General features: G+C 32.5%; 1 protein-coding gene across 1 annotated transcript in view; it reads left to right on the plus strand.

Moving 5' to 3' along the window:
- The window catches only part of KIF18A (kinesin family member 18A), a 73,306-nt gene that overhangs the window by 31,304 nt on the left and 18,171 nt on the right, over positions 1-23,831 (plus strand). Inside the window, exons 12-13 of the mRNA XM_064492486.1 lie at positions 4,442-4,563; positions 9,838-10,070. Of these exons, the coding sequence (XP_064348556.1) occupies positions 4,442-4,563; positions 9,838-10,070 (355 nt within the window). The remainder of the gene's footprint in view (positions 1-4,441; positions 4,564-9,837; positions 10,071-23,831) is intronic.

Genomic DNA, 23,831 nt, shown 5'->3' on the forward strand with positions numbered 1-23,831 from the left:
TACTGAACTGAAGAGATTCCATCTAGAATGGCAAAAGGTTATATTTATTAAGAGTAGTGATGAGTAGTGATGGTTAATGGCTGAGTCAGATCCGAATTGTGTTCAACTGCAACACTGTAGAAATCTGACTTTAGTGCCCTTAGCAGTTAGGGCTATATTTTGCCCACTTAACAATAATTATTCTTGAAAGTATGCAGTTCATTCCGAACATAGTACCTCCCAAATTTCATCAGTGTCATCATTATACTTTTCATTTCATAGTTGCACTATCACTATTCCATCTTTAGTCTTAAGTTCACACTTAGGCCGAAAGAAGAAAAGTAAAAGAAAGAGGAGAGAGAGATCTGTATTGGGAAAGCAAAAACTTTTCCAGAAATCCCTAACAGGCATATCTTATTGACTAGAATTGTCATGTCGCTATCCCTAGATGCAAGGGAATCTGGAAGGATGAGTGTTTTTGCTGGACACATTGGCATCCTGAACAAAATTAGAGCTCTCTTAAGTAGAAAGAAGGGGAAAATAAATATGGAATAAGTAGCTAGCAGGCAACTGCTTCAAAGTAATTTTTATCTAAATGCCTAATACTTTTTTTTTTTTTTCCCCTTCGCTGAGGCACGGGGGATTGAACCCAGGACCTTGTGCATGCCAGGCATGCACTCTACTACTGAGCTATACCTCCACCCCTCTAAATACCCACCTAGCACTTTAAAACAATGACTTCTTTATATTCTGTTTTTTTAAAGGAGGGACATCTAAAGTCTTTACTTTGATGATGCTTTTCTGAAAGTCTATATTATGTATTAGCTAATTGGCATCTAGTCCTCTGGAATCTTCAAATTTCTAGAGAAGCACTAGACTGAAAATAAATACAGGTGAAATGAAATATTAAATATTCAGTACAAAGGAATGCAGCTAGTGATGATTAATATTCAGAGATATTACCCAGTGCATCATGACTAGGGAAGTGGATGTAAATGGCCATCCTTTTGGCATTAAGACTCAGACTGAAAGGAGAGGAAGACTAGCAGAAGTAGTCAGTGATGACAGTTCAAGGCAGTGAAAGGAGCAATGAGCAGCAGATACTCTGTCTCCTAAGAAGAAAGCCAAAGATAGAGACTGAATAGTTCTTTAGTGGGGAGATTCATTGAGGTCAGCCAACAGCTTAATCTATACCTCAGTAATTCTACAGATCCTCAAAATATCTTGATAAAGCATGCAAGGCAATTAGCTCAGTAGATTGGGAATTAAATATAGTACAAAGCATACTGTAATGAGATTTTATAATGTAACTTAATTGACAAAGCTTTAGAATATTTCCTACAGGGAGAATGTAAATATGGGAAAGAGGATAGACTTTGGTCGTAGTGTGGTTGATATTATTTGATAGTTGTGTTGAATACTAATTCTAATTGTGTGACTTTAGACAAGTTATTTAACTTCATTGTCTTAATTTCTCATCTTTAAAATACATTGAAAGCGTTATGAGCTTAAATGAAATGCTGTACACAAAGGCATAGCACCACTTAATACATAATTGATGGTTGATAAATAATAGTTTAATAATATTCTAAGCAACAGCATCATAAATATCAAGAGCCAAAGAAAGGTGTACATAAAAGGGGTGCAGCAGAGTTAGCTGCATTGTAAAATTCATTTTCTGTTTTGACTGCAGAATAGTGTTTCTGATCCTTTTGGGTCATAGATGCTTTTGAGAATCTGATCAAAAGAGCTTTATAGATCTTCCCCTAGGTAGGAGATTGGGGGAGTGGGTCACATTCATACAGTTTTGCTTTTTTTTTTTAAGTCATTTTTCCATTAATACAAAATTAGAAATATCTACTCTAGAATAAAACTAAAGCACACTTATTTTATTTTATTTTATTTCCTTTTTCAGTTTTATTAGGTAGAATTATTACAGTTTGACTGCGCATATACATTATACTGCATGTAAATACACATATACAATATACTGCACATTTTTTTAGGTTTCATATATGTACTGATCATTGTTTCTAAGAACAGATTAGAGCTTTAGCTTTTTAAACTTACATAGTTATCAAAGGAATATAGCCAACCACAAAATAAGAATCAACAGAGTGCAGTAAAGCTCACTTATTTTAAAATGTCATATTCATCTTGAGATTATATAATATATTACCTGACTTAAAAGAAGTAAACCAAAGAAGACACTGATTAATCAATAAATTATAATAGGGAATAACTGGGCTTACGAAAGGTAACTTCTGAAATCCCATGCTACATCTGAGGCATCTAAAGCTGAGGAGGCTCATCATGGAAGGTGACAGCCTCCACCAGAGTACTAGGAGAGTATGCAGGCCATGCTCTGGATGTAAGTTTTCAGAGAAAACAGCTGATGCCCTGGCCAAACAAATGTTTCTCCTTTGGTGCACAAGAGCTGGTTCTCTTGAAAAGGTAGCAGGTGCTGAATTTATAGTAGTTTTTGGTTTGCTTCACCTATCTATAACGTTCCACTTCTTTGTTAGAGACTATGTGTTATCTACTGGAATCTTAACCTCTCAAATGTATTCAGTTCTCTGTACCTGCCACCACCACAACCCTAATTCAGACTCCCAGCCCCCATTATTGGACTGCTACACTTGGTCTTGATGTTCCCATTCATATTCTACTGCAGTTCATTCTCTCTACCACAACCAAAATGAGCTTTCTAAAAGGTAACTGATCATCTCACTCTTCAGTGCTTTTTCCCTCGTGTAAAGTCTCCGTGATGATTTCCTAGGCCTCACATGGCACCCGGATACCTCTCAAGTTTTATATATCACCTCTTGTTATAGTCCTTGCTTCAGCTATTACTAACGTACTTGTAGCTTTCATAATAGGCCATGCTTTTCCAGGCAGATTCAGTCATTACTGTATCAAGACAAGAAAAAGATTCAAATTATAAACTTGGTTTTCCAAAGATGACAAGCTAGCCAAGACCTATTATTGACTAAAATAATTATATAATCAAGGCTTACCTCTTTAAGAGTGATTTGAGAAGATAATATCAGAGAAAGTATATAAAGAAGGAATTTTTTTTAAAAGAAAAGATAGAATATTTGTCAAATATGTTCATATTTTTAGGATCATTGAATTTTCTGACTGGAAGAAACTAAAGAAATCATCGAGTCAAGCTCTTAAATTTTAGTCAAATAAACTGATCTCCATAAACACCATATTTTTGGTTTAAGGTAGTATTTGTGTCATGGTTGAGCCGTCTCTAAAATCACCTGACTCATAGGCCAATGCTCTAACTCTATTATCCTGACTCCCTAAAGAGAATTTTCTCTAAAATACTTGCTGTATTTCTTGAAATATAATCATGAATCATGTGAATAAACAACCCTCAACTTTAATATATCTCAGACATTCTTTTCCCTGTCATAGTGCCTATCACTGGCATAAGAAGTATTACAAAAAAGAAAAACAAATAGTAACTTTAAGCTTATAGCGAATCTATGGCCAGCTGCAGGTTGGGAAGGAATATTGAAAACCTAACATGGATTATGGGAATTATCCATAGGAAGAAGCTTCTTGGCACAAATCCCCTGTTTATGGAATTTTTGTCTCAGCTCCTAACAGTGTGTGAGACATTTCACTCCCTTTTATTTTATTGACTAAAGTTTTCCAATTTGAGAGTCTAAGAATGCTATTGGATTATTACCATTCACATTTTAATGTAACTATTTAGCTGATGTTTTCCATACTTAAAATTTAGTAGATTTGAAAAAAAAGAACATTAAGTAATTTTAGGTGGTGGATTAGGGAACATTTGGGCCTATGCACATTAGGCTTAGGAAATGGGAGCCTACAAAAATGTTTTTACACTTTTGCTCTAGGATGAAGCTTATACCAAGATTGGGTGAAGGTAAGAAATTTTTATTGCATGCATCTCCAGACACTGTTCACTAGGGCTGTAACACTGAACTGGTTTGACACAGCCCCTATTCTCATGGTGAACCTTACATTCTAGTACAGAGAATCTATAAACAAATAAATAAATGGAACTGTTACTGATCAGTGCTATGACAGAGACTATTGGGGGTAGACAATGGCCATCTTTAAATGTAATGCTTAGAGAAGGCCTTCCTGAAGAAGTGACATTTAAGCCAAACTGGTCATATTCATGTATTTTCACAGTATTATGAACAAGTTGGATAAACCAAGAAACTGTCATTATAATAAAATTATTCTGAGTTCCTGACATTCAGTTTCTGAGAAAACTTGAAGCTTAATCTCATTTGTAAGTTATAGACTACCTGTACCAGAACAGTTAAGTTTTTCAAATTGTTTTTAAATATACTATTTCATATGAAAAGAAATTGAAACTATTGATACCAATATAAAGTAAGGTTTATTCAAATTGATTGGAGTTTAACATTTTTAAAGGAATCTGAAGTATAGTTTATATTATTTTCTCCAGGAACTCAGTAAAGAACTTCATTGTCACCATTTGCACCTCCAGAACAAAGATTTGAAAGCCCAAATTAAACATATGGTGGATCTAGCTTGTCTTCAAGAACAGCAACACAGGCAGACTGAGGCGTAAGTACATGGATTTACCTATTCTAAAAATTTTAACACTGTAGATCTAAATAAACTGAAGCATAGAAGTTCAGTTTTTCATTGCCAGAAAATTTAGTTTTATCTAATACAAGATATAGTATTTTTTAAGTGTTTGGCAATATCAGAAAGCATGCAGAGTTAAAAAACACTAAGAAAGTATAAAAACTATGGTTCTTTTCTTCTAATTTTTTACAGTGCTTTATAGTTTCAAAAGCATTTTTCTTTAAAAATTTGTAATTTTTATGTATTATATGTCATATAATACAAAATTCTAAAAATGCCTCTGCAGTGAAAAGCAGTCTCTTCTGCTTGTCCTCTGGCCATCCTTTTCCCCTCTTAGAAACAATTACTGTTAATACCAACTGAATTTTTGAGTAGCCAGGTTTTTTTCATAATTCCAGAATGATTTTTTTGCTGTCATTAAAATAAAGTTATTAAAAATGTATGTTTTTTTAACATCAAGTGTCCCAAATTTTAAGTGATGCTATGGTAGCTTTTTCATGCTCCCTCTACTAACTCAGTAGTAACATCTTTTAATTTTTGAGATATAATATTAAAAAGGTATGACTTGATCTTTATTTTATTACCTTGGATACATCAGTCAACTTCTTAGGTGTCACTTTCATGCTTTGTAAAAATGAGAAATTTATTTCTCTAAGGGCTTTCTGCCAGTCTAAAATTCTTCTGGAGTTCTTCTAGTGTTCTCAAATAACTGGTAATTAATTTTCCATACTTTCAATTTAAGGGAAATTATATTAGCATAGTTATTTTAAAAAGAAGAAGAAAATGGAAAGGAAAAACTTTAGGGAAAAACTATCCTGGGGACAGAAGCTCCCCCTGAACTCCTCATACTTTCTATATCTGTGCCTACAGTAGACACTGAACATTCATTTACTTGCACTCACACCAGCTGCAGGAGTTATCAAAGAAACATTATTTTAGCCATACTGTATTTGATGTATCAGACAAACAGATTAATACATATAAGATAAATTTTTGCCTCAAAATGGGCAAAAAGATTTCTAACTCTTACTTATTTAGAAAATTGGTGAACCAAAGCATTACAGAGGCAATTCAACATAATAGTAGGAGTATGAGTTTTGGAGTTGGTCTTCAATTCTAGTTTATATTAGCAATAACCTTGCATAATTTTTTTTTAACCTCAGTAAGCCTTCATTTTCTTATATGTCAAAATAAATTTAAACTTTCTTTATAACAATTTTGAAAGGCTTAAATAAGATCAAATAGTAGATGTGATAAACCATCTTAGCCTGAGCTCATAGAGTAGAGGTAAAAAAAAAAAAAATTTAGTGTAAATTCAAAATGCTACAAGAAAAAATTTTCAATCAAGAAAACTACATAGCAAAGTTATCATTCAGAATTGAAGAGAGATGAAGAGTTTTCCAGACAAACAAAAGCTAAAGGAGTTGTCATCAATAAACCAACCTTATAAGAAATGTTAAAAGGACTTCTTTAAGCTGAAAACAAAGGGCACTAATTATTAACAAGAAAAATATGAAAGTATTAATCTCACTGATAAAGGTAAATATATAGTAAAAATAGTGGATTAATTACTTACAAAGCTAGTGTGAAGGTTAAAAGAAAAAGGTAGTTGTTGTAACTACAATAATTACTTAAGGGGTACACAAGATAAAAAGATAAAAATATGACATTGAAAACATAAAATGTGTGTCAGAGGGATAAAAGTCAAATGTAGACCTTTAGAATGCATTCAAACGGAAGTGGTTATCAACTTCAAATAGACTGTTGTAAATAAGTTGTCATATGTAAGCTTCATGGTAACCGCCAAGCAAAAACCTTTAGTAGATACACAAAATATAATGAGAATGGAATCTAAGCTTAACACTAAAGATAGTCATCAAACCACAAAGGAATAGAAAAAGAGGGGAAGAAAGGAACAGAGGAACTACAAAACAGGCAGAAAACAATTAACAAAATGGCACTAAGTACGTATCTATTAATAATTACTTTAAATGTAAATGAACTAAATGCTCTAATCAAAAGACGTAGAGTGGCTATCTATTGCTGCCTACAAGAGACTCGTTTCAGACATATAAACATTCACAGACTGAATGCCAAGGTATGGAAAAAGGTATTCCATTCAAATGGAAGCCAAAAGGAAACTAGAGTAGCTATACTTATAACAAACAAAATAGGGTTTAAAACAAAGACTGTGTGATAAGAGACAAAGAGGGAAATTGCATCATGATGCATGGAGTCAATCCAGCAAGAGGATATAATATTTGTAAATATTTATGCACCCAACATAGGAGAACCAAAATATATAAAGCAAATATTAATAGGCATAATGAGAAATAGACAGCAGTACAGTAAGTATAAGGGACTTTCATATCCCACTTATATCAGTGGATAGATCATCCAGACAGAAAGTCAATAAGAAAGCATCCACCTTAAACTGCATGTTACACCAGGTGAATTTAACAGATACGCACAGAACATTCCATACAGAAGCCACTGAATATACATTCTTCTCAAATCTCAAATAAGATATTCTCCAGGATAGATCATATCTTAGGCCACAAAACAAGTCTTAACAGAAGAAGCTTGAAGACTGAAATTATATTAAGCATCTTTTCTGATGACAGTGATATAAAACTAGAAATAATTACAAAAAGAAAACTAGAAAATTCACAAATAAGTGATTAAACAATATGCTACTGAACAGTCAGTGCATCAAAGAAGAAATCAAAAGCATAATCAAAAAATATCCTGAGATGAACAGAAACAGAACAAAGCCTAAAGTTAGTAGTAGGAAGGAAATAACAAAGTGAAAGAAATAAGTGAAATAGATGAAAATAAGTAAAATAAGAAATAAAAAGTGAATTTTAAAAAGTTGGAAAAAAAAATCAGTGAAACCAAGAGCTGGTTCTTTGAAAAGATAAAATGGACAAACCTTTAGCTAGAATCACCAAGAAAAAGAGAGGCAATATGCCAAAGAATAAGACTAGACTTCTGTCTTATACCATGCATAAAAATCAGCTCAACGTGGATTATTAAAGTCTTGAACGTAAGACCTGAAACCATAAACACTGAGTAGAAAATATAGACAGATAAAAATAACTGTCATATAATCCAGCATTTCCACTTCTGGGTTTTTATCCAAAGAAAATGAAAACACTTAACACAAAAAGATATATACACACCTGTGTTCATTGCATCAAAAACCAAAACCCAAATTTATAGATACAGAGAATAGATTATACAGATTAACAGACTGGTGGTGGAGTATTGGAGGTGAGAGGGTGGGGAATTGGTCAAGGGAATCACAAAATACAAACCTCCAGTTATAAAATAAATAAGTCATGGAGATGTAATGTACAGCATGGCAACTATAGCTAATAAACATTATATTGCATATTTGAAAGTTGCTAAAAGAGTAGATCTTAAAAGTTATCACAAGAAAAAATAACTCTGTAACCATATATAGTGACAGATGTTAAATAGACTTAGTGTGATGATCATTTTGCAATATATATCAATATTGGGTTCAAAAATTTTAAAATGAATGAATGCATAAATATATACATACAAACAAACATACGTACATGCAGAAATGCATACATAATTAACGTGGGTCCCTAAGACCACCTCCATGTTTGAGAATTTACTGGAATGACTCACAGAACCCATCATATAGTTGATCCTATAGTTATGATTTATTGGAGTAAAAGCATGCAAAACAAAATTAGCAAAAGGAAAAGGTGAGTGAGGTAAAGTCCAAAGGAAATCAGTTGCAAGCTTTCAAGTGTCCTCGTCCGGTGGGCCTACACAGGATATATTTAAGTCCCCTGGCAAAACATTATGACACATGTGAAATGTTGTCTGCTTTGAAATCCCATTAAGGCCGACATTTATTAGGGGTTGGTTGCATAGGTACCCTCTGCCTAGCATGGACCAAAATTCTAGACTTTACAAAAGGAAAGCAGTTGTTCAGTGTAGACCACGTTGTTCCTACCGTTTAAACACGGAGAGCCACTCTTAATAGTCCTGAAAATGATCAGAACCCTTTCAGAATCCATGTTTCAAGATGCCAGCCAAGGACCACCTTACTGACAATCCTTTCCTACGATGGCAGCTTCAGGCCTGCTATGCTAACTCTTCTCTGCGCAGCACCTGATTAGTATAGGTGCTCAGTCAATAATTGTTTTTATGGACTTTCTGACTAATGAATTTTCCCAACAGTTGTTACCTACTTGGCTTATTAAATGGACTACTCCACACCATCACCAAAAAGGAAAATGTCACAAACAATTTATTTGTACTGCTATCCAAATATTTAAGATTCCTGGATAATAAAGCAGTTATTTTCTTGTGTATTAAAATTAATGCCTATTCCTTTCCCACTTCCCTATCCATATTTCAAATGTTCTATTCTCCTGGATGTTATGAGTCATGTAGAACACTAGGACTAAGTCATTTCAAGATTATTCATGTTGTTTATCTTCCTATATAAAATTTAGGAATCATTTATAACTTTTTAGCTGTGGCATTTCTTTAGTGAACACTCTACATAGAGGTCTAGTACATACAAAAATACATTTAGTACTGCTCTGCTTAACAATGACAGGCTAGATTCTGAATCAGAGCTAAGAATTCAGTGCCATATCAATTTCCCATACCCACCATACTTTTCCACAATTTTCTTCTTTGAATGTCATTGAAAGCCATTGTGTTAGCCCTTGAGGAACTAACTTCAAGGAAAATGGAGTTTTGTTTGTTTTTTAAATCTTACATGGCTAAGATGAGTCTTATCATTTTAGAGTATATTAATATTTCATTTCAATCTCATGGCATTTAGTAACAATAAAACCAATATCTTTGATTTTGTGAATCACATTATGCTTTGCAGAAAGCTTTTATATGAATTTAACTCATTTAGTTCTGAAAACAGTCCCCTGTTGAAAGTAGTGACTGTCCAGTTGTACCCCACGTTACAGAGGAGAAACCTCAGTTAGTGCCTTGTCCAGGTCACATAGAAGCAAATGAAGACTGAGACTACAGCCCGGTGCTTGTAATTCTCATCCAAGATTCTGTCCACTCTATACTTAACGTATTAAGAGTATGTGGAAATATTTGATTGAAATATTCTTAAGGAAAATATGCACAGGGAACCATTTTAATCATCTGCAAATACTTTGGATGTTACATAGAACTGTAATAATATATTTAAAATTTAGTGTTTATCTCTCTTTTGTCACTTTTTGTATGTAGAGTATTGAATGCTTTACTTCCAGCCCTAAGAAAACAGTATTGTGCTTTAAAAGAATCTGGGCTGTTAAATGCTGCTTTTGAGTCTGACTTCAAAGAAATTGAACATTTGGTCGAGAGGAAGAAAGTGGTGGTTTGGGCTGACCAAACTACTGAACATACAAAGCAAAATGATCTACCAGGGGTTTCTATTCTTATGACCTTCCCACAGCTTGGACCAGTTCAGTCTTCTCCTTGTAAGTACAGCTTTTATTTCAGTAAATAAATAAACTTTATTTCTAAGGAGTAGCCTCTGTTATAGTATCAATCAACAAGACAGTTAATTTTTTAGTAGATTTGCTGTTTTGTGAGAATTAATGGGAGAATTAACTTAAGAATCATTTTAATTAACCAGCATCTTTCAAAAGTGTAAGAGTAAGTATGCTTGATGGTTTAAATGACTAGCATTAATTTTATTTTACCTGTTTTTGATTAAATAATTTATTTCCACCCTTCTTTAGAATTTAACCTCTATTAATAACTGATGATTATAATTAAGAATATTATATTCTCTAACACATAATAATCTTGTATGTCCTTGAGATCAACTAACAGTGTAGAATTTACTATTTTTCTGTTGGAAGATCACTTGATGTCCAGAAATTACCCAGTTTCTCTTGTTAGTAAGTATTGCTAACTGTCAGTAGATTTTAAGAGAGTTATCAGGTAAAATCTCTATAGGTTTGTGTCTTTGATTTTCTTTCTTTTAGTATGATCCCTTCCTGGAAGAACTGTCATTCAAATATTTGCTTTGTGTTTTTTTTCCTCTTGTATGCTTACTTTCTGTTTCAATGTGGATTTTGTCTTCTAGTTCATTGAATCTGCTCTTATCTTTACGCTTACTTTTTTCCTCTACTTTCACTAGTTTATGTTTCTGTTTTTATTTTTTTTTTCTAACTGATAAAGATGAATGTTTATTAATTTTCACCTGATTTTTCTAATTTATTCATTATGTAAATAGATTTCTCTCTAAACACAGCTTTAGCTTCATCCCACAAGTTCTGATTTTCCATTGTTTTTCAGTTCAAAATATTTTCTGATTTCTATTGTAATTTATTCTTTGACCATTGTAGTATTTCTTAATATTGAAAAGCTAAGGCAAATTCCAGTCTTTTTTTTTTTTGGTTATTGATTTCTAGCTTAACTGAATTTTATTTAGAGAAAATACTTTGTATGATGTTAAACCTTTGAAGTTTATCTCAGAGCTCTGTAGGTCAGAAGTCTAACAGGCTCAGTTGGTTGCTCTGCCTAGAGTTTCATGGGCTAAAAATCAAGGAGTCAGCCAGTGGGGACTCCTACCTGGAAGTTCTAGGGGAGAATGTACTTTTAGGCTCATTCTGGTTTTAAGCAGAATTCAGTTTTGTGGGGTTGTGGGGCTGAGGTCTCTGTTTTCTTGTTGACTGTTGGCAAGGCAGCTTGAATTCCAAGCAAGTCCAAACTTGCTAAAGTACCTGGAACTAAGCAAGCACTCAGTTTTTAGAAGTCACCCATATTCCCTATCACATGACCCTCTTCATCACTTCATCTCCTAGCCAACAAAAGCAGGTCAAGTCATTCTTATGCTTTAGATCTCTCTGTCCTTCCCTTCTGCCTCATCTCTCCTGCCTATAATTAGAGAAAGTTCTTCGCTTTTAAGTGCTCATATGATTAGATTGGGTCCACTGGGTAATCTAGGATAATCTCCCTATCTCAAATTTCATAACCTCAGTTACATCTGCAAAATCCCTTTTGCCATGTACTATAACATATTCACAGGTTCCGGGGCGAGGGCATGCGCATCTTTCTGTGGCAGAGAGCATTCTGCTGCCACCCATTTCTCCTTATAGTTCTGTCAACTTTTGCTTTCTATATACTGAATTTGTATTATTATTCCTGTATATTTCAGAGTTGTTACATCTTTTATTGCAAAATGCTTTTCTAGTAATTTTTTTAACTTGATGTTTACTTTGTTTAATATTAATGAAGCAACCCCACTTTTCTTTTGCCTGATGTTTATCATTTTCCATTTCTTTCACTTTGAATTTTTCTATAATTTTTATTCTAAACGTGTCTCTCATAAACAGCACATGCATAATTTGGTTTTGCTTTTTGTTCTTATTCAGTCTTTATCTTTTAGTTGAACTATATTATTTTTATACTTGATGATTTTATTGATATTTGTGTTCAAATCTACCATCTTGTGATTTGCTTTCTAATTGTACTGCTTATTCTAAATTCCTTTTCTTTTGAATTTTCCTTCGAAATGATGGAGTAATATTTAATATTCCATTTTTTCATTTCTGTGAGCTTGGAAGCTATAACTGTTTTTATATTCTTTTAGTTGCCCTTGGGTAATATTATGTATCCTTGCTTTATCAAAGTCTGTTTATCAAAGTAACCATTTGTTACTATAACCCTCTTCTCACTGCTAAAAACATTAAATTCTTTAATTACATTAATCCCTCCCCTCAAGATATATACATATATATATACACACACACACACCCCATATACATTGTTACAATGTATTTTATTTTTCTATATATCAAACTACAGTATTATTTTTATTGTGTATACAGTCAGTATTCATATTTACTCTTTTTGTTGTTCATTTTTTTAGCATTTCTGCATCTCCCTCCAAGAAAATTTTTTTTCATCTAAAGAACCTTTTGCATTTCCTTTATAGTGGATATGCTGATGTTGCATTTTCTTAGTTTTTATCCATCTGAAGTTATATTTTTCTGACCTACTTTCTTGAAGACTATTTTGCTGGGTATAGAATTCCAGTTTAGTATTCTTTTCTTGTAGCACTTTAAAGATATCATTTCATTATCTTCTGGCTTTTGTTGTTGCTGTTGAAGTCAGCTTTCATTCTAAGTGTTGTTCACTTGAATATAACCTTACTTCTTCAGGCTTCCTAAAATCTTTTCTCTTTGTCTTTGAATTTTAGTAGTTTAGCTATATTGTGTCTAGATATAATTTTATTACTATTTCTCTTACTTGGGTTCACAGAACTCTGAATTTGTCTCTGCATTATTTTTCATCAGTTTTGTGAGGTTCTTAACCATTATATCTTCAAATATTGCTTCTGCCACTTTTGTTGTCATCTCTACTTATGGGACTTCAATTATATTGCATGGTGCTTTCTCATTGTCTTATCTATGCCTTTTACTCTCCTGCTTTTCATTGTTTTTTCTCTTCCAGGAGATTTCTTTTCACATATTCTATAATTTCTCTTCAACTGTGTCAAATGGTTCTTAAATCCATCAAGTTCTCAATTTCAGTTTTGTTTCAGTTCTAGAATTTCCATTTGATTCTTTCTGTAGTTTCCATTTCTTTGCAAAAATTCTTGTTGAATATTGTGGGTGAAGTCTGTGTCTGAGAATTCCAATCCTGGAACCCTCTGAGTCTGTTTCTATTCTCTTTCTCCTGGTTCTCTTTTACGTGGTCTCATTTCCTTGAATGCATGCTAATTTTTGTGCATCACACATGTATTTGCAGAATTGTTTATAGAAATCCTTTGAGGCTTCTGATAATGTTTTTCTCAGAGAGGATTTACATTTGCTTATTCCAACCCCTGGTGGCATTAGCAATCTGAAATCATTTCAGTCCAGTTTTAGGGACTGAGATAATTTGAAACTGAGCTGCAGTTTCTGCGAGGGCCTGCCTGCTCCTAGTTCGCACTCTGGAGATTAGCTGTTCAGGACCCCAGTGCAAAGCAAGGAGGGTCTATGAAGAACTCCCTCCAGTAGGCCCTAAGTTCCAGTTCCAGCATCCCAGTCCTATAAAGCTCTCAACAATGTTGCTAAGCTTTTCTGCCACCTCCTCCAGCATCAGCCAATAACCTCGAAGGGAAAACAGCTGTAAATGCAGACAGTAGTCTCCTGAGTCTTCAGCTTCCTCCTGATTCTTGCCTATAATTCTTCACAGTCTTGTTAGCTCTCCTGTGCCTTCAAGCATATGTTTTTTATGTTTGGCCCAGAGTTTTTAGTTGCCTTCAGTAGAGAGGTTGGTATAAATTACCTAGGTCTCAATTATTAGGTTTCCTATATCTTTACATTTAGATGACAGAGAAGTTGAAGATATATGTATATTGTATTCTTTTTCTCTTAATAAAGCATTATCACCATTAGAACTGACCTAACTGAGATCTTTGGAAAGAAAACTTACGAATTTTTTCAGATTCTCTCATACCTTTTGGGCCTTGCTTCTTTATAATGTATTCAAGATGTTGGAAAGGAAGTAGAGTTTTAACACGAAGATTGAGAAATGCTGACCACCTGCTATATGATGGTCATTATCCCTTATTTAAAAATTTATATTTCACTTACAGTGTCTTTGCATAGACTATCCTTATCAATAGCAAAACCAAATATTTCTTTGGTTCTTCTTTTTTATAACATGTTCAAAAAGAAATACTACTGAAGTCGTGTTACATTTTATATGTATGTATTTCCTTTTGATAATGTATCAGAAGGTGGGTTTTGTTTTTATTATGTTTTGTTCTTAGTTTGTTATTTTAATATTCAAATGATTTTATAGCTTACCTGTTTGCTTAGTATATCTTGTTCATTCCATGAATTATGTGTGTTGTTTTCATTATGAAGAGAGTCAAAGATGAATAACAGGGAGGGGGGTATGAAGTGAGTCCACTTATAAATATTTATTTTTCTTTGTCTTAGAATATTGAAGTACCCCATTTAAAAAAAAGTATAAATAGAGAAATTTATGTTTGCATCTCTAAAGACATGAAGCAATAGCCAGATAGCATATGTTATTAAAATTGTTATAAATGGTATTCTTAACAAATTTTCAAAATAAAATTTAACTCGAGCAAAATATAAGTCAAATGTGTCTCATTCATCTTAAGCTTACATATGTGTCACTGACTTTTTCCTGTATTCTCATAATGTCAAGTGGTTTTGTTGTTAAATTTCAAAAATACTAAATGCTATAGAGTTTGAATATTTTATTGGTGCTTTATAAAGCACTTACTAGACCAACTGCATTGTTCTTATTTAAAACACACACTGTGTTTTTAAAAGCCTGGTGAGATTAACCGTGGCTGATTTAATATGTACTCTTGTTAGGCATTTAGGTTGTTTAATAAACTTTTATTATTATAAGTAATATTGCTGTGAGCAAATTGTCCTGGTCCTCATGTCTCTTTACCTATATGATAAATTCCTAGAATTGGAAGTTTCTATTATATATTGCCAAGTAATTACCCCCTTCCCCTTATAATTGTACAAATTTTAACTCCCATCAGCAGTGTAAGAAAAGAACCCCTTTCTCCTTTAACCTCACCACTTTTTAGTGTTAAAATATTTTCAATTATTAATTTTTAAAAAGTCATTTTCAAATACACATAGAAATACAAAGAAAACCATAATGAGGCCCATGTACTGTACCCATCATCTAACTTCAAGAATTGTCTCATGGCTAGTCTTAAGATCCCCACGTACTTTCCTCTACGTTATCTACATCTACACTAGATTATTATGAAGGAAAATTCAGGCAACATATCATTTCTTCCATTTACATTTTAGTGTCTCTAAAAGAAGACACAATGCCCTTTTCATACCTAATGTTATCAGTGTTCAAATTTCTTCCATTGTCTCATATAATAATTTCTTTTTAATATCAATATCCAAATAAGGCCCATACCTTGTCATTGGTTGATGTATCTATTAAATCTTTTTAAATTTGAGGTTCTCGCTCCCTCATCTGTCTTTGCTAATTGCTTATTGATTCTTTGCCAATTTAATAGTCATAAATAATATCTTTCCATTTTTCTTTTGTTTACTAGTGTATGTGAGTGTATTTTTTCCCATGTATTTAAGAACGTATTTTCTTTTCTGTGAATGACCTAGCCATCACTTGAACATTTATTTCAGCATTGTCATGTATAGTAAAAATTGTTACTTATTTACAAGAGCTTAAGATATGGATATTTACTCATTCATACAATAATATTTCTTGAATTTCTGCTATGTGCCAGGCACTTCTCTGATGTTAGGCATACATCAAAGTACAAAACAAACTTTCTCACACTCATGGAGCTTACATTCTAGTGCAGGGAGAAAGACAATGAGTATAATAAGTAAACTGAACAGATTCTTAAGATGGCACATGCTAAGGGAAAAGCAGTAAAGGAAGTTCAGGAGTAGGATAGGAGACAGGTTGCTACTTTAAATAGCATGGTCAGGTTAGACCTCAATGATAAAACCTGAAGGAGTTCACAGGGTTAGCCCTGTAGGTATCTGGGGCAAGAGTCATTTTCAGGTAGTGAGAACAAGCGGTACAAAAATCTCTTAACACAAGGTGTTTGCTTGGCCTTTTCAAGGAATGGCAAGAAGGACATGTAACTGGTATGAAGGAAAGCAGACAGTGATGAGATCATTAAGATAAAAGGGAAGAAGGCACATAGAGCCTTGTAGGTCATTATAAGGACACAGCCTTCTACTCTGCACAAAACAGGGAACCACGGCATAATCTAAGCGCAGAAGTAACAGTCAACGTTTTAAAAAGATCCCTCTGGTTTCTGAGTTGAGAATAGGTTGTCATATGACAGAAGTTTGAAACAGGACACTACTGCAGTAACCCAAGTAAAGGATGATGCTGGCTGGGCCAGGTGGGTAGCAGTAGAGTCGGTGAGAAGTAGTCAGATTCTAATATAGTTTGAAGGTGGAGCCAGCAGGATTTCATGACAAATTGGATTTGGGCTGTGAGAGAAAGAAAGGTCAAGGATGACTCTAAGATTTCTGAACTTAGCAACTGAAAGAATCAAGTCACCTTAAAAGAGATGGGAAAGACTTCAGATGGAGCAAGTTTCTAGTGTGGAGATTATAGACGATATTAGTTCAATTTGGAGCATTTTAAATTTGTCTAAGATACATCCAAGTGGAAATATCAAGTAATCAGTTGGATATAGGAATCTTGAGTTCAAGAGAGAAGTCTAAACTGAAATACAAATTTGAAAGTTGTTAACATTTAGATGATATTTAAAGCCATAGGACTGGATGAGATCACCAAAGGATATTAAATCTTTCCAGTAACATACGTGTTTCAAATATATTCTTCAAGTTTATCATTTACTGTTGTTTATTTGAGATGTCTTTTTTAATACAGAAATGTAATAAAGCAGCCTCATTTTTTTTCCCTCTCTGCCTTTGGAATTATTCCTCAAAAGGCCTTTTCATCCATAGGTTTTTAAATGTTTGCTTCCATTTTCTTCTAATTTATTTTGATGTAAGATAACAGGCAAGACTCTAACTTGATTTTTTCCAAAGAGCTTGTCATTTTTATATAATTTAATATTGTCAGTCTATCCTTGTAGTACCTTTAATTTATATACAGTAAGTAGTCATGTATAATTCTGCTTATTCGATTTTTATCCTAGTCTTTTGTCTATTTGTCTATCCTAGAGCTAGTAACTATTATTTTAATAACTAATAGTTTATAGTATTTTTTGATATATAGCTGTACTAGTCCCCCTTTGCTATTCTGTTTTTTAAGTGATCTTGGCTGTCCCTAAGAAGTAAATGTCAGAATAATTTTTTTTCCAATTCCAAGGAAATAAGATCTTTTAAAAATTTATAAATTAATTTTGTCTTTAAATTTTCCCACTATCAAATCTTCTAACTCTAGAATAGTTAATCTCTCCATATTTATATCCTCTTGTATGCTCCTCAACAAAGTTTTAGAATTTTCTTCGTATATGTCTTGTACATTTGTTGTTAAAGATATCCCTAGATTTTATATTTTTGTTATATGGACTATTTTAATTTTTCTTATATTAATAAGCCAATATTACTTCATATTCAAGAAGAAACTTTTTAATTTTGTTAATTTTCGAGGGGAGTGTATAGCTCAGTGGTAGAACACATGCTTAGCATTCACAGGGTCCTGCGTTCAACCACCAGTACCTTTGTTAAAAAAGAAAACAAAAAGAAAGGAAATAAATAAATAAATTTTGTTAACTTTAATGCTTTACCAATGTTATTACTTAATTTTGAGCTAGATATTTATTTGACTTGAAATCTTTGCCTCCATACTGCGTGCCTATTGACCTCAAGTAAAACATGCATCTCTTTTGGGTGGGAAAGCAGAAAGTACACTCACTGAGTGCCATGCAGGATGGGGGTGCTGGCAGCAGGGTTTATTTATAGAACTGATAAGATTTCTGACATTAAATGAAAAGTCAAGATTTCCTCATTATCCATCTGGAAACTCACAGTAATATTTCTGTCTCTAATCTTTTCTTAAATTTTGCACCCCATGTCAGTGGTTTCTATCTTAAAGTACAATAGAAGATAGTAGTAGAACCAGAATCTTATAATACAGATATTCTGATTGAATATCGAGTTCCAATGTAAGTTTGAGTTTCCCCTTTAATTACTTGACTACAAGGAAATTTCATTTAAAAAAAAGAAAATCTCTATATTAATTCCTCATATAATAAATACAAAGCAGCAAAGTGTTTATAAACTAAATCTTTGATATATCTTCCTATTTGGCAACAAAATTTAATCATTACCAATAGACATTGGAAGTTATGCTTGAAGCCCTAAAAATATTTTATTTGGCCCTTATCTGCTTGTACATAAGACAGTGTTCAGTTATTCATCTGTAACTGCAAATATTACTGTAAATTAAAAGGTTCTTTGCATTGTCTTTTTCTCTTCTCCATCTTAAATAAGCATAAATACTAGGAAATTGAGACTGAGAAGAAAACATAGGATCTGTTTCCCAGAAACAAGTATTAAAAGATTATGGTTGATTTATTATTAGACCGCTGGATTAATTTAAAGGAGTATGTCAATTCTTTAATATTTAGGAATATGTATTCTCTATGATATTCATAAACAGCTGATATTATCTTTATAGGCATTAATACTACAATAACCATAATAGTGTCTTATGAATGCATTATAAAATGTTTATTAGTTTGGTTAATTCAGTAGTGCCTTAAAGTTACATGTCTTTTAAATAGTTAAAATTCATTCACCTGTATCATTTACAACTATGAATTCCATGAGTCACAAGGCTGTTAAAAAGAATCTAGATTTATGATTAGTACAGTAATTGTATCAATCATTTGTAGCCTAGACGTGTTTATTGAAATGCATATATTAATATTTGATTTCACTTTAGAACTTTGCCAACTAATTTTAATTTAGTATCGTTTCCCAAAATACTTGCTCACGTACATATTAACTTGAGTGCTAGCAAAAGAAAAATCCTTGCCATCATTTTGTACCAAACCTCAATTAGATCTAATCCCATTCATCAATGTCTCCCTGTCATGAACCCTACTTTGCAGACTGTGACTCATGTTTGCTAAATACTGCTTTCTGCTTTTTACTGTACTAAGGTACAGCTCTGTAAATCTTCTAACATTTGCAGTCTTAAGCTTTTGATAAATTAGTTCCTCTGGGTAAAATCATTCAGGACACATGATATGGCACATCAAAAGATGACCCCAGAAGGTCTGCCCATTTTTTAAGAGGGGATTTTTAACTCATTAGTGATAAATTATCTCGTCTCTTTATTTAAAGGAACCATCTGTGGAAAATTTCAAAAAGCTGAAAAAAAAAGTATAGACCCCTCCTACCTAAGAAACCACATGAAATTGACAGTTCTTGTGTTTTAGAGATTTATTTAAACAGAGAGGGAGTGAATAGAATGATGTTTCTTAATTCAGTTTATTTTAAAACACTTTGAGAAAAATCTGATGTAAGAAATGAATAATTATAGTGATATCTAAACTATACTCCGTTTCTCTGATCTTGCCCTCTCCAGAGCTACTCTTCACACTAAAATGACCTTCCTAGTGGAGTGCAGACCCCTTACTTAGGAGAGCGTTAAAGGCTTTCCCAGTCCAGTGTCAAGCTGCAGACTCACTTCCATATGGCACTTGGTGTCCCAACCTTCTCTTAAACGTCCTTTCATTTTCTTGCCTCTGCAGTTTCCAAGCTTTTCCCTCAGTCTTGAGTGCTGCTTCCTCTCCATCCCACATCCTAACCCATTAAAATCCTTAGGCTCATTGAGAGTCCAATTCAGGTACTGCCTTTTTTGTGAAACCTTCCCATTAATAAGTTCTCTCCCCTTTCCTGCACTCAGTCTTGTACATTTCCGTTGTATTTTTCATTCCACTGTTGTAGCAATTATCATACCCTGCCTTCCCTCTGCCCAACAAACTCTTGACTTCATTGACAGTCAAAAACAGTTTTTTCATCAATTTATTTTGAGGTTTATTGCTCCTTTCACTTATGTTTTAACCTTGTTTTGCTTTTTTTCACTGAACCACTTGTGATACACACATTTTCCTATTAAATATGAATTTGTCATTTTATTAGCTGTGTATTACATTTGCCTAATCAGTTGCTAATGAACATTTAGCTATTTGCACTTTCTTGCTGTTATAAGCAACACTCTACTAAACACACTATATCTCTGTGTGTGTGTGTATGTATTTTGCAAATTTGTCTAATTATTTCCTTAGGCTAAGCCTCTAAAAAGTAGAATAGTTAGATCAAAGGGTCTGTACATTTTTAAAGCATTTGATATACATTGTCAGGTTATTCTCCAGAACTATTCTAACTGTATAGTCTACCACCAAAAATGGGTAGTGAAGGTGAACATTTTTTTTCATGTGCTTTTGTCTATTTGTAGTTCATTCTGAATTAATTACCTGTTCATTTCCTTTGCCTTATTTTTCTGTTATCTTTCATTTTTCTTATTTTGTGAGAGTTCTTTCTTGATAGATGACCACACACACACATATGTACATATATATATTCATATAAGAGCTCTAAACCCTTTGCTATATATGATACTTTTTTTCTCTTATTTATGGTGATTTTTAATTTTTATATAACTCAATTTTAAATTCTAAAGGTATTTATCTGCATTTCATTCACACTTATGTTCTCTTCTAGTGGTAGTAGTCAGGTGATAGAATCTCAGTTTTGGGGGGTTGAAGTGGTATGTTGCCTTCTATTCATATTTTTGGGTCTGTGAAGAAAATTTTGTATTTTTAGGTCTTTATTTTAATTATATTTATATATGTTATTACTTTGTATTACTTGGTTTCTTTACATGACTTCCCCCTGGTAACTTAACAAGAGACTTCAGTTCTGCCAACAACAAATATGATTAATATATGAGCATGTTACTTTCTTACTATGAGCAACAAATTATAAAATAAGGAAGTTTTAGTGAACATTAAAATCATCTAGTACTAAATTCTGGTTCTATTTATGAGATGAACCCCATTGTGATTTTCCTGGTTGGCTATAATTAATAAGGGATTAGGATGACCATTTTAAAATGGGAACTCAGTAAAATAAATAGATATTGCTAAACTACATGATTTTTATGATGTGAGAATGTCATAAAGTAAGAGTTTATATTGCTTGGGCCTTTCATTTTTTGCTACTATGAAACATTTATGGGTAAGTTTTAAGTTCCTTTTTCTCTGTAATAGGCATTGGTTTAAAATTATTTAGTTTGTTATTAATAATACATTGATTTAAGGGCATTTCTTATAGTAATTAAAAGAATTCATTTAAAAGTAAGAAAATACTGACATTTCTTAAAACTACTTTTAGGAAAATTGACATAAAACAAGTCTGTTTTTTCTATTTTCTATTAAAATACATGACATAACAAACTTCTAGTATTCACTTAATATTTCTGAACAGTGTGCTTATAATGCTGTTTCTTGATTTATCTATGTTTAGTTATTATCAACTCATTCTAAGGGATGAAGATTTAGCTCATTTACAGGCAACTTTGTTTCTTCCTGATCTGCTAATGTATGAGGATATTGTATATAATGTATAATTATCTTAAATTATGTAATATCCTTGTATATTAGTAGGATCATGTAAGAAGTGAAATATATGTAATATTATATATATACACATATTTATGTAACATTTAATCCTAAGGGCTTGTTAAGGAAATTTTTTATGCTAAGTACAAATAAATATCATAAAAAATCTTTTAAAAGTAAAACTATACTGACATTTCTTAAAACTACTTCTAGAAAGATAGACATGAAGCAACTCTGTTTTTTCCTGCTTTCTACTGGAAACATTTCAGAGTCCTTGGCCAGATCTGTGGGATAGGCTTCTTGGAGAATTGAAATATTTGAAAGATAGAAATAATGAAAAACAGCTAGATTGTGCTCACAGGTCGACTTAAATAGCTTAAAGAACAATACAGCCAGTAAACACAATTTTAGATGTTTCCTTTGAGGTATAGGCAGTTAGTTTCTCAAATGTCTTTTTCATATACTTCTTCATGAGACTCTCCTATATTTCACTAAAAGAATCAAAATATCTGATTTATTGCTTTTATTGCATTGCCATTATTTGATCATATTCCTTAAAATTTCAGAAGTTTGGAGGGTGATAGCAAATAGATTAATATCTAAACTTTGTTTACTTCATTAACCATTTAACCAGTCATCAAATATTTACTCATAATTTCTTTTAACCACTTAGCAAATATAATTTAGTGGGCATGCAAAGTAATTCTAATTTCATTATTATTTTCACTGTTTTTGTTTGGATATTAAGCTGTTGTTTATATTGATAGCATATTTTATTCTATGCAATACAATACGAACTATGCATACATTAATGTACTTATGTTGTAATCTAAGTAACGTATTAGAATTTGGACTATTACTGATGAAAATTGTATTTTTTTCACCATCTAATCTACAACGTTAGTGCTTGCATTTAGAGTTCGTTTTAAAAGTGGTTTTAATCCTTAAAAGTATTTTGAAATGCTTCTAAAACTTGGCAGTCTCAACAAAATGTTTTTGTCTGACTTCCTTTTTAAGTCTCTGTATGGACTTACAGTAAACAAACTTTTTAAAACGGGAATCTCTAGCCATAATGCGGGAACAGATGAATAGAACACTAACCACTTTATCCTGAAATGCACATTTTCAGTTGTATATAAGATGTCTTAAAACATCATATAAATATTTTAAGATGTTTCCTAAACTATTAATGGATAAGTATTACAAAGACTAGGGTTGGATTCATTAAGCAAAACTTATCCTAGGGCTCTTCTATCTTTCAGTAGCCCTATCTCTGATTACTTTTAAAATCCTGGTTTAAACTGTAGTACGTAATCATTTTGAAAAGTTATATTATTTAATCATATAACTTCATTGCCTATCCTCTTCCCTAAATTAGGAGTTGATTGGTTGATTGATAAATCTCTAGCATTATTATGTGCATTCTTGCTAAATTGTCACTTTTAAGAAAAGCTTCATGACTCTAAAAATAGCAATAGGGTATATGATATTGTTTTTTCATTAATATGTGCCTTTAATTATGTGAGATATTAATAAGCCTTAAGATACTCTTGAATTTCAAGATAGCTGTATTAGACTTTTATAAATAAAGCAATATCAAAGTTGTTTTTCAATTAACAGTTTCTCTCTGGGTAGTTCCCAAACTGTTCTTTAGAATTATTTAAATCCCAGTTAATTTGAAAATAATAATAGAAAATTTCTTGATCCTTAAAGTGACATCCTCTCAGTTTAATCATCTGAATATTTCTCAACAAACCTGTAAAATTAAAGTATATCTTATCTTAATATGGAATCTAAATGTGAAGATAGGTCTAAGAAATATAACTAAAGCTGGAGATCTTTAGGACACTTAAAATATCTGAGAACAGGTTGATTAATCCATATCCTCACAGAAAATGTGTCTTTTATCTCTTAGCAGTTTTTGCTATCTACACTTTATTTTTATTTCTACCATTATTCTCTATAAACTTTATAGCATATCAAAATTACACATGCCAACACTCAGATTTCAGAAGTGGTGTACCTGTTCCCTGAAGAAAAGGAATTTTTCTGCATTCCTGGGATTTATAACTTTTAATCCGTTCTGCCCATTCTTAACGTAGTGAATGATTTTCCCTTTTTTGCTGATTGAGTCACA

Source organism: Camelus dromedarius, chromosome 12, assembly GCF_036321535.1.
Source record: "Camelus dromedarius isolate mCamDro1 chromosome 12, mCamDro1.pat, whole genome shotgun sequence".
NCBI classification, from domain to species: domain Eukaryota; kingdom Metazoa; phylum Chordata; class Mammalia; order Artiodactyla; family Camelidae; genus Camelus; species Camelus dromedarius.